Source organism: Ursus maritimus, unplaced genomic scaffold (assembly GCF_017311325.1).
Source record: "Ursus maritimus isolate PB19 unplaced genomic scaffold, ASM1731132v1 scaffold_22, whole genome shotgun sequence".
NCBI classification, from domain to species: domain Eukaryota; kingdom Metazoa; phylum Chordata; class Mammalia; order Carnivora; family Ursidae; genus Ursus; species Ursus maritimus.
Window position 1 is genome coordinate 33,580,289 of NW_024424675.1, and position 10,272 is coordinate 33,590,560.

The window sequence follows — 10,272 nt, forward strand, 5'->3', positions numbered from 1 at the left end:
CACCGGTCCCGGGGAGGGGGGGGGGGCGGACCAACGAGGCGCCGGAGGATGACTGTCACGTGACGCCGGCCCCCACGTGACTCGCACTCCACCTGACCTCCCGCGGCCGGGCCCCTCCGGGAGAGCAAGGACGCGGGGGAGCAGAGGTGAGGACACCCCGGGAGGCTGGAGGGGACCCGCAGCCCGGGGCGGTGCGGCGGGTGGGCGGTGGGGCCGGGCCGGGGACTCCTCTGGGCGCTGCGCTGCCAGCTCGTCCGCGGGGGGGCCACGCGGAAGCGCCGAGGAGCGAGGGAGCGCGGAAACAGGCGGCCCCGCTTCCTGCCGCAGATGGTCGGAGCCGCGCTGTCGCCGCCTTGGCTGCTGCTGCTGCTGCTCCTGCCCTGGGCGCCCCCGGGCCAGGCAGCGCCGGACCTGGATGAGATCCAGTGCCTGCCCGGGTTGGCCAAGCAGCCGGCTTTCCGCCAGTACTCCGGCTACCTTCGTGGCTCCGGCTCCAAGCACCTCCACTACTGGTCTGCGGCCCTCCCTCCGGGGCGGGGAGGGGACGGGGCGCGAGCTGGGGGAGGGTCTGAAGACCCCCGAGGGGGCCTGGGAGCCGGGAGCACTGGAAGGGGCCCCTCCGCCTGCACCGACCCTGCTCTGCCTCCCCTCCCAGGTTTGTGGAGTCCCAGAAGGATCCCAAGAGCAGCCCTCTGGTGCTTTGGCTCAACGGAGGGCCGGGCTGCAGCTCCCTCGATGGCTTCCTCACGGAGCACGGCCCCTTCCTGGTGAGTGGAAGGCCACTGTCTCCCCCCTAACCAGGAAGGGGAGAAGACCGGGCGTCCCTAAAGGAAAGGGCTGGGGAGGAGGGAGAACAGGACTTGGAGGTGTTCCCAAGTGTGCCCTTTCCCTGAGCCTGGGTTCCCTCGTCTGTACCATTGGCTTGACTATCCGCACCTCTCAGGGGTTTTGCCTGAATGTGGAGTGCCCAGCACAGGGGCCCAAAACTTCCACCCGCTTGGCCCTTGGCACTTAGCCATCTCTCTCCTCCTCAGGTGCAGCCAGATGGTGCCACCCTGGAGTACAACCCCTATTCTTGGAACCTGGTATAGACGGAGCTGTGGGTCCTGTGGGGGTGTCTGGGCACTTGGATGGGTTGGGGAGCCTTCTTCAGTTGGTTTCCTCCCGCCATGTAGATTGCCAATGTGTTGTACCTTGAGTCCCCAGCTGGGGTGGGCTTCTCCTACTCTGATGACAAGACTTATGCAACCAATGACACCGAGGTGAGCCCCATGCCTGCCCAGTGCCCCACCCTCCCTCGTTCTCTAACGGTGGCACGACCCGGGACAGTCCATTTTTGGCTCTGTCATAAGCTGTGTGCGGTCTTGGCGAAGCCACTTCCTCTTGCTCCGAGTTGGGGGGTGTCATTATCTCTGAGGTTCTTTCTAGCTCAAATACCAGAACCATTTGATTGCCTCCATCCTGCTTTCCCTAGGTCGCCCAGAGCAATTTTGAGGCCCTGCAGGATTTCTTCCGCCTCTTCCCGGAGTACAAGGACAATGAGCTTTTCCTGACAGGAGAGAGCTACGCCGGCATTTACATCCCCACCCTGGCTGTGTTGGTCATGCAGGATCCCAGCATGAACCTGCAGGTACAGGGCCGCTGCGGGAGGGGAGTGAGGCAGCTTATGGTCGTGGCCTTTTGGGTAGCGAGGTCAAACGGGCCATCTTCCCTGTCCAACCCGGTCTGCTTTGTAACATGCTTGCCACGGGCTGGCCTACCTCTGCTCACGTGCCTCCCACGACAGGAAGCTCACCTGTCAGCCAGCCAGCTCTGTTCTTTGCTTTGAGTGGCCTCCCCACAAACCACCTTAGATTTCAGTTTCCAGATGGCTAGAGGTCTGGGTGTCGTCAGGGGAGGCTCTTCCTCTCCCTCCAGATGACCTGAATGCCCTGGGTGTTTCACAGGGGCTGGCCGTGGGCAACGGGCTGTCCTCCTATGAGCAGAACGACAACTCCCTGGTCTATTTCGCCTACTACCATGGCCTTCTGGGGAACAGGTATGGGACGGGGCAGTTGGGCAATCTCCAGGGTGGGGCAGGTCATGAGATCTCAGGTCTGCTCTCCAGGCACATGATACCCGGGCCCTACCCCAGTTTATGAGCAGGAGGTGGGGGCTGGGGTTCCTGGAAGTGTTCCGTGCCGAAGGGGACTGAGGAGGGCTGGCAGGATGGCCCCAGAGCAGCGAGGTTTGGAACCTACATACCATCCCCTGTGATCCATTTCCTCATCCCCTGGGGGCAGGTGGTGGTAGGAGGTTGGAAGGAGAGGGTGGGGGGCCCGCCTTGGGCCTGAACACTGTTTTCATGCATCTCCTATAGGCTCTGGTCTTCCCTCCAGACCCACTGCTGCTCTCAAAACAAGTGTAATTTCTACGACAACACCGACCCAGAATGCGTGACCAATGTGAGGTTCTGCCCCCAACCTCTGTCACCCCTGACACCCCCAGCCCTGAGAACAGGACCACATCCCCTCCTTGGGGACTCCTGACCCCATCCCCTATGGCTTTCCTATTCTGTCTCTTCCAGCAATTTGGTGTTTTCTAGGACACATCTAGGAATGTGTTCTTGTCACCCTTTCCTGTGACTTTCTGGGCAAACCCTGTAACCCCCGGGAGGGAAAGGATCTCTCACTTATTGAGCACCTACTGTGTGCCGGGCACGGGGCTGACGTAGGTCAACACAGATTGTTTAATCTTCAAGATTCTCCTTTAAGGGAGATCGTATTGTCCACATTTTCCAGAAGAGGAAACTGAGGCCAAGAATGTTAAAGTCCTCGCCTGAAGTCACAGTGCTAGGAAGTAGTGGCACCAGGGTTTGGACCCCCGGGCTGGCAGATTCCTTCCACTGAGCCTCAGTTTCGCTACCTGTAAAGAAGTGGGGGAAGGGTAACGACAAGAGGTGAAGTAGGAGAGTGATAATCTTGGGACGCATTGGTGAGATCTTGGGGAGGCCAGGGTCCCGTGACGCGAGGTGGCTTGGCCTGTCATTGCAGCTGCAGGAAGTGTCCCGCATCGTGGGCAACTCTGGCCTCAACATTTACAACCTCTACGCCCCCTGTGCTGGGGGTGTGCCCGGCCATTTAAGGTAGGCCCCTTGGTGAGCCCCGGGGGGTGGGGGGCTGGGCCAGCCCCGCCTGGAGGCCGAGGCACCCATCCCCACTTTACTTGCAGGTACGAGAAGGGCACTGTCGTGATCCATGATTTGGGCAACATCTTCACTCGCCTCCCGCTCAAGCGGATGTGGCATCAGGTGTGCAAGCAAGCGCACGGGCTGCTTCCTGGTGGGGGTGGGCCAAGGAGGCGAAGACCCTGACCTAGGTCCGTGTCCCCAGGCCCTGCTGCGTTCCGGGGATAGGCTGCGCATGGACCCGCCCTGCACCAACACCACGGCGGCCTCCACCTACCTCAACAACCCTTACGTGCGGAAGGCCCTCCACATCCCTGAGCAGCTGCCCCGCTGGGACATGTGCAAGTGAGGCTCTGGGGCCAGCCATGGCCTGGGCAGGGGGGGCAGGCTCTCGGGGCTCGTGGGTAACAGAAGGGTTCCCAGGGATCCCTTGGCCAGGGTTTCTCAGGGGTGGCACTCAGGGAGGGACGGCGAGCTCTGCAGGATGTGTAACCCCTTCAATGCATTGATGTTTCGCCAGTTCATTCTTAAATGGCCACGTCGGTTGGTAAAACGGCGGTGTGCTGCCCTGGTATTTAGTAAACAGACCCTCTCCCCCAACCCCACTCCTCCACAGCCCCCAGTTGCATGGATCTCCTGTGACCCGTGTGGGTAACAGGGTGACGCCTGGCACAGCGGGGGCCCCTGAGGTCCATTCCGATGGGTTGGTGCCCCTGCCCTACTGTTGGTAGTGCTGTGGTTCCCACACCTGTGGGCCCCTCTGCACTAAATGCTGGTTGTGGACCAGTCACTAGATGTTCCTATATACATTTCTAAGCTGGGGGGGGGGGGCGGTGAGTTGAGGACCTCTGAATTCCAGCCCCTCATCCAAGTAAGTCCTAGAGAGGTGACATGAGGAGGGGACGGAATCCCAGCTCTGCCTCCTGGGCTGGAGCTTAGAGCTAGGAGGGGATAGGAGAGGAGGTCTGCTCTGTGACTCTGTCTCCCTTTACGCCGTCTTCCTGGGGCCTGCCCACGTGTTCCCACAGCTTCCTGGTGAACATACAGTACCGCCGTCTCTACCAAAGCATGCAGTCCCAGTACCTGAAACTGCTCACCACACAGGTGAGGGGCCGGCCCAGCCGGGTCCACCAGCAGCCTCGGGACCCGGGAGCAGCACGATAAGGCTGGGCCCCCTCTAGAGTGCCACTCCGGACACAGGAAGCTGAAACTCCAAGAAACGAGGTCCAGTGACTGGCAGGGTCATGATTTGAACATGGCTTTGTCCCCACACCATGCCACTCTGTTGTCGGAGACTTTAGATGGAGAAGAGCTAGTGAGAACGTGTTACAGACAAATGGAGGTCCAGGGTGGGAAAGGGTCTTGTCCGAGACCATCTGGGAGACCCTGACGGAGCCGGTCAGGACCGGGTGCTGTACAACAGCGCTTAGTGCACGAGCTCTAAGGTCAGATTGCCTCTGTGCAAGTTGCTTTACTAGCCATGTGACCCTGGGACAAGTTTCTCATATCTTGAGACTGGGTTTCCCCACCTGTAAAATGGGGTTAACAATAGAATCTACCTTCATACGTAAAGCATTTAGTAGAGAGCGCTGAACATGTAGAAAACAGAAGACAGGAGTGTTTCCTGCTTCGTGCTATTTAGCTGGGCCCCTTGAATTCCCTGAAGGGGTAGGGCTTGAACCAGGGAAGGGCTGGGGTCTGGGCTCATTGCAGACCCTCCATTCCCTCCCCTGCTCCAGAAATACCGGATCCTGCTCTACAACGGAGATGTGGACATGGCCTGCAATTTCATGGGGGATGAGTGGTTTGTGGATTCCCTCAACCAGAAGGTACGGTGCAAGGATCCCGGCTCTGGGGAGGGATGGGGCGGCTGGGCCTGGCAGCTGGGCTCTGCGCAGATAGAGAGGGCAAACCTGGGGAAGTTCCAGGCCCCTGAGGTCTTGCTGGCAGCCGTGAGGAGAGATGATGGGGCGGCGGCAGGCTGCTAAGTCTTTCCTGGTGGGGCAGATGGAGGTCCAGCGCCGGCCCTGGTTAGTGGACTACGGGGATAGTGGGGAGCAGATTGCTGGCTTCGTGAAGGAGTTCTCCCACATCGCCTTTCTCACCATCAAGGTAGGGCCTGGGCCTGGTGAGGGCTGGCTTGGCTGGAGGGGATGGGGCAAGACCCACCTGTCCTCTCCTTCCGGCTCACTCTTACACTGGGTTACCGGGTTACCATCTGGCCCCAGAAGAGCAGGTTTTCGGGTGGGGGTGGGAAGAATGCAGTGCTTGGGGCAGGGCTGGGAGAAGAGGAGTGTCACTGGCTGAAGGGATCCAGTAGGATGGAGGAAGCACCCAGGGGCAGGGGTTACACAAGAAGGTGATCTCACAGAGCTTTGCTCCTAGGGCGCTGGTCACATGGTCCCCACCGACAAGCCCCAGGCTGCCCTCACCATGTTCTCCCGCTTCCTGAATAAGCAGCCGTACTGACGGAGACCAGCCCCCTTCTGCCTGATCCAGCCCCTCTTGCCCACCCCTCCTGCTAGAAGGGAGGTCCTCCTTTATGCACAGTGCCCCTGTGGGGCAGGTCCCTGCCTCCAGAACTCCCCCCCCAGCCCTCTGCTTCCCAGACCAGGCCCCAGTGCCTCACATAGACAGCCTTGGGGAGTTAGCACTTTATTCCTGACTGGGTGGGGCCTGGCCCCTCCCTTCATGCACTGGAACACAGCAGAGCTCAGGACAGCCCACAGGGAGGGTGGACGGACTGTAATTGATGGATTGACTGATGATGGAATTAAATTGGGTACAGTTTAAAGCCCTGTCTTCTCTGTGGCACTGGGGATTAGGACACTATAGGCTGGGAGGGATTGGGGGAGGGGATGAGAGGCGTCGGAGTCCTGAATGCCCCTGCCAGGGTGGGCTTGAGGACTCACGCAGCTGTCGTGGAGGGCGGTGGGGCACTGGAGGCCAGTGGGTCCCTGGTGTTGGCAGGCCGATTCTTCTCAATCACCTCTCGCAGCCCTTTGGCGAAGTGGAGGTCGGCTCCAATGGTGAGGAAGCCCTGTGCGGTGGGGCAGAGAGGAGAGTCTGTTCATTCCATCGCAGAGAGCGAAGTTTTAAGATAGAGACAGAGTCCTTAGCCTTGAGGGGTTCTCAGTTTAGTGGGACAGGAGGAGCAGCAAAGAAATTCTTCTAGCTCCCTGTGAAGGGTGTAAAAGAGGCCGCAGGAGCAGTCTGTGGAGGTCAAGGAGGGCTTCCTAGAGGAGGTGACCTCTTAGCTCAGAGGTTCAGTATGAGTAGATAGTGGGGGTGGAATCCGGGAAGAGGTTTACAACGTGACCGCACAGCTGGGCAGAGGGCTAGAGAAGTCTGATGATGGAAGATTAAAACGGGAGGGGCCACTGATGAGGGAGGGCCTGGGGTCAGGTAGCAGAGTTAGGTCGGTTGTGAAGGAGGAACGGGAGGCTCTGCCCTCCTCCATCACCACCGCCCCTACTCACCAGCCCCTACTCACCACATGGTTCGTCACCACCTCGCGCACAAAGTTCATACCCTCGGGTAGTGGGATCTGCACCCCCCGCCACATCCGCTCTGTGGGTGGGAGCAGCTGGCTCAGCCTGGGTCCGCCCAGCTCCCCTCCCCTTTCCCTCTCCCGCCTCCTGCCCCCCAACCCTACCATTGAGCATGGGCATCACCCCAATCTGCAGCATGGTCTTCAGAGGGGCCTGCAGTGGGATCAGCTGGGAGGGGGGAGGCAGGACGTCAGGGCAGCCAGCGAGAAGCAGACTTGCCTTCGCTGCCCTGCCCTGACCCGGCCACGGCACCCCCATCCCCGACTCACGGCCAGCGACTCCAGGGCAGACTGGTTCGAGTAGATTCGGAAGCTACAGGAGACAAAGAAGTGTCCAGTGGGCCCAAGGCCCGGAAGCTCCCCCTTCCTTAGGCCACCAGAAGCCCCCGAGTCTCAGTCTCAGATGCTCCCACCTCCACACCTGTCCGGGGGCTCTGCCACTCGCCAGGTGTGCAGCCTTAGGGGCGTCGTTTCTCCCTCTTGCGGGTCCTTTTCTCCAAGTTGCTACTTTTAATTTGTTGACCACTGCCCGTACCCCAGACTTGTGCTGGCCGCTTGGCGTGTACATGCACGGTTTGTGTTTATTTAACAAAACTTACAGAACGACTCCCTACCAGATACGAAGCATGTTACAGAAGTTAAATATTAAGATACTTTAAAATGCCAGCTTGACTTCATCCTCCTGACAATCCTAAGAAGTAGACACTATGAAACCGTCTATACTTTTTAGATGAGGCCAATCAGGCCTAGAGAGAGTAAGTCATTTGCCTGCGGTCTCACAGCTGGTCAAGGGCAGAACCTGCCTCTAGAATCTAGGCTCTTAACCACGACCCTGCAGTATCCCATTTAACCCCTGGCACACTGGAGCTTCCTGCAGACTGTTGCACCTTTGCACTTGGCAGGGGGAGCCCCTAGCTCCCTGTGGCTAGCATGGTAGGGCAATTTCCCCCACAGTTAGCCCATGAAGGAAATGAAGATACAATGAGACTTCTCAAAGATCACAAAATTGGGCAGAGGTTTCTACCCGAACCCCTGCTGTTAGGCTCTTCGCTGTGTGACTGTGGGCCCGTCATTTAACCTTGCTGGGCCAGTTTGCTCATCTCTGCTCTGCCTGCCTCTGGGTCATAAGACGATGCAGAGAAGTTATACTTGAATAAAATGCATTTGTTGTGCATGAACAAAGACCCTAGCTCCCCAGTGGCTATCGGTCTGAGTGAATTTTAGCTCCCCAGTTGTTGGGCAGGTGCAATTATCCCAAAGGCATGGAGATTCAGGGAGGTTAAGCACTTGCCCGAGAGCTTGGCCAGCTGCTTACCGGCGCAGGTCCAGCTGGGTGCGCAGCGCCTTCCCCCGGAGTGCCATCTTGGCGCTGAGACGGGCGTCCTGCAGGCAGGGGGGTTGGGGAAGTGTTACCGACCCACAGGGTCCGCAGCACACTCATCCCTGACCCTCAGTGGCCCCCACTGTGGTGCCCGCACCATGATCATGCTGGACAGCTGGACCTCAGGCAGGTCGGGCGGGACCAGGGCGATGGTGACACTGGCCGTGACAGAGACCGTGGTACCCGAGGGCTTGATGGTGCAGCGAGGTGGGGCCAGAACACGCAGCTCCAGCTTCAGCGGGGAGTCGATCACAGCTGGGCTCTGGGGACAGAGGAGGGAGGGCGGGGGAAGTCCCAGATCTGTTCCCCGATGAGCCCCGGGAGGGGAGATGGGGTGGCTCACGCTCTCCCCGCTGGGAGCCCATACACAAATAGGGGGACTGGCGTGGCCTCCCAGACCCTTCAGAACTGTGTCTCGCCTCTGTGCCTTTGCTGACAGGAGGGACGGAATGCGTCCTTTTCCTGCTTTCCTGAGTTCTCGCTAGTGGGGATCTATCTCCAACCAGACTCCTCGGGGACAGTGTTTGCATCAAATATCCCCGCCCTCTGCCATCTCGTCCTGCTCTGAACTGCTGTGCTCTTTCTCCTGTAGGCGCTGACCAGTACTTCACCTCTGTTGGCTCATTTAAACCTCATCATAACCGTGTGAGGCAGGTGTTATCATACACATCTTTGAGATGGGGAAACCGAGGCACAGAGAAGTTAAGTAACTTGTCTAGGGTTCTGTAGTCATCCAGGTGCAGAACCTGGGATTCAAACCCGGACAGTCTGGCCAGAGAGTCCATGCCCCTGCCAACGCTTGGCCATCAGGCTGATGAGGACGATGGCGATGACAGCAGTGGGGACAGCAGCTAGTGTGTCCTGAGCACTTCCCTGCGCCAGGGGCTGCCCTACTTTCTTTACATGAATTGATTCAGCTAATCCTCACGACAGCCCTGGGAGGTTGTGTGGGGAGGAGATTCAGGGCAGGTCCTCTTATGATCACTGAGATACTTTTTAAATTTTGACTGCCCGCCCCTCTCCCCATGAAACAAGGGAAAATAATAAGCAAAAAGAATACATCAGGGCGCCTGGCTGGCTCAGTCGGTAGAGCACGCGACTCTTAATCTTGGGGTCACGAGTTCCAGCCCCACAATAGGCATAGAGATTATTTTTAAAATAATTAAATAAACTTTAGCTTAAAAAAAGAATACATGGGTCATTGTCGAAGTCCCTACACTTACTGAACTCAGGTTCTCCGCCTGCCCTGCTCGTAGCTTCGTGAAGAAGAGAAGTAGCAAGGGCCCTTCACAGACTTGGAATCGAGCTTGACAAATAAGAGGACCTGGCCTCAGGCGGGAGGTCAGGCCTTCGGTCTACTCCACAGTGGCCGCAGGGGCCTCTGCCTGCACACCTCGCGTGTCCCCTCGCTGGCGTGGAGGTGGTATGGTCGCCCACCCTGGCCACGTCCCTACCTCCCGCCAACACTCACCAGCAGGACGATGCTTCCAAAGTAGGTGGCCCTCAGCAGCATGTCCAGATCGTGTGGCACCTGCAGAGGGGAAGGGGGGTGAGGCAGGGCCATCAGGAGTTCCGGACAGGGCCCCTCTTCCCATCCCGCGGACAGACTCCAGCATACCTTGTCCCCCACCAGTGACAGCTGCAGGGCCCCCGCCCGGAAGTAGCTCTCCATGGCAGAGTCAAAGAAGAACTCCGAGAAGGCCACGTACACCATCCGCTCCTCCTCCTGCAGTTGGGGCTCTACCGCCCTGTTGAGCAGGCTCCAGTTCCCCTCAGCCAGGGGAAAGAAGGCCCCCTGTAGGTGGGGGATCAGGGTCAGCTTGGCCCAGCACCCAGATGTTCCCACGCCAGGTGCCAGGCACTATGAGGGATGGTGGGGGTGGGACCCAGCTGCATCAATCTCTCCACCCAACATGGGGCTTGAACTCCCGACCCCAAGATTCAGAGTTGCGTGCTCTGCTGAGCCAGCCGGGTGCCCCCGTTAGGGCACCTCTTAAAAAGGCATTCAAAGGAGGGCAGCTGGAGTTCTCCAAGGGAGCACTCCCATTAGACCAGAGAAGGGACGCCCAGGAAAGGGTTCGGGGAAGAGGTGGCATGTGAGTGGGCCTTGAAAGATACAGAGCAGGAATGATAAAAGCTGCTGTTTACATTTACATAGTACTTTTTTTTTTTTTT

General features: G+C 58.7%; 2 protein-coding genes across 2 annotated transcripts in view; one reads left to right on the forward strand and one right to left on the reverse strand.

The window, feature by feature from the left end:
• The first annotated feature begins 4 nt into the window (after positions 1–4).
• On the forward strand, positions 5–5,960 carry CTSA (cathepsin A). Its single transcript, XM_040638401.1, has 15 exons — positions 5–146; positions 328–512; positions 656–767; positions 1,035–1,085; positions 1,176–1,262; positions 1,475–1,630; positions 1,947–2,038; positions 2,360–2,444; positions 3,033–3,124; positions 3,211–3,289; positions 3,372–3,511; positions 4,195–4,270; positions 4,906–4,995; positions 5,174–5,278; positions 5,552–5,960. The coding sequence occupies exons 2-15, from the start codon at positions 328–330 to the stop codon at positions 5,633–5,635; spliced, it is 1,434 nt and encodes a 477-aa protein (XP_040494335.1). The 5' UTR covers positions 5–146; the 3' UTR covers positions 5,636–5,960.
• Positions 5,806–10,272, reverse strand: part of LOC103669708 (phospholipid transfer protein) — a 9,807-nt gene continuing 5,340 nt past the window's right edge. The window contains exons 9-16 of the mRNA XM_040638402.1: positions 9,716–9,892; positions 9,569–9,628; positions 8,195–8,359; positions 8,032–8,099; positions 6,987–7,029; positions 6,822–6,885; positions 6,660–6,736; positions 5,806–6,206 (exon numbers count right to left, since the gene is read on the reverse strand). Of these exons, the coding sequence (XP_040494336.1) occupies positions 6,075–6,206; positions 6,660–6,736; positions 6,822–6,885; positions 6,987–7,029; positions 8,032–8,099; positions 8,195–8,359; positions 9,569–9,628; positions 9,716–9,892 (786 nt within the window). The 3' untranslated portion in view covers positions 5,806–6,074. The remainder of the gene's footprint in view (positions 6,207–6,659; positions 6,737–6,821; positions 6,886–6,986; positions 7,030–8,031; positions 8,100–8,194; positions 8,360–9,568; positions 9,629–9,715; positions 9,893–10,272) is intronic.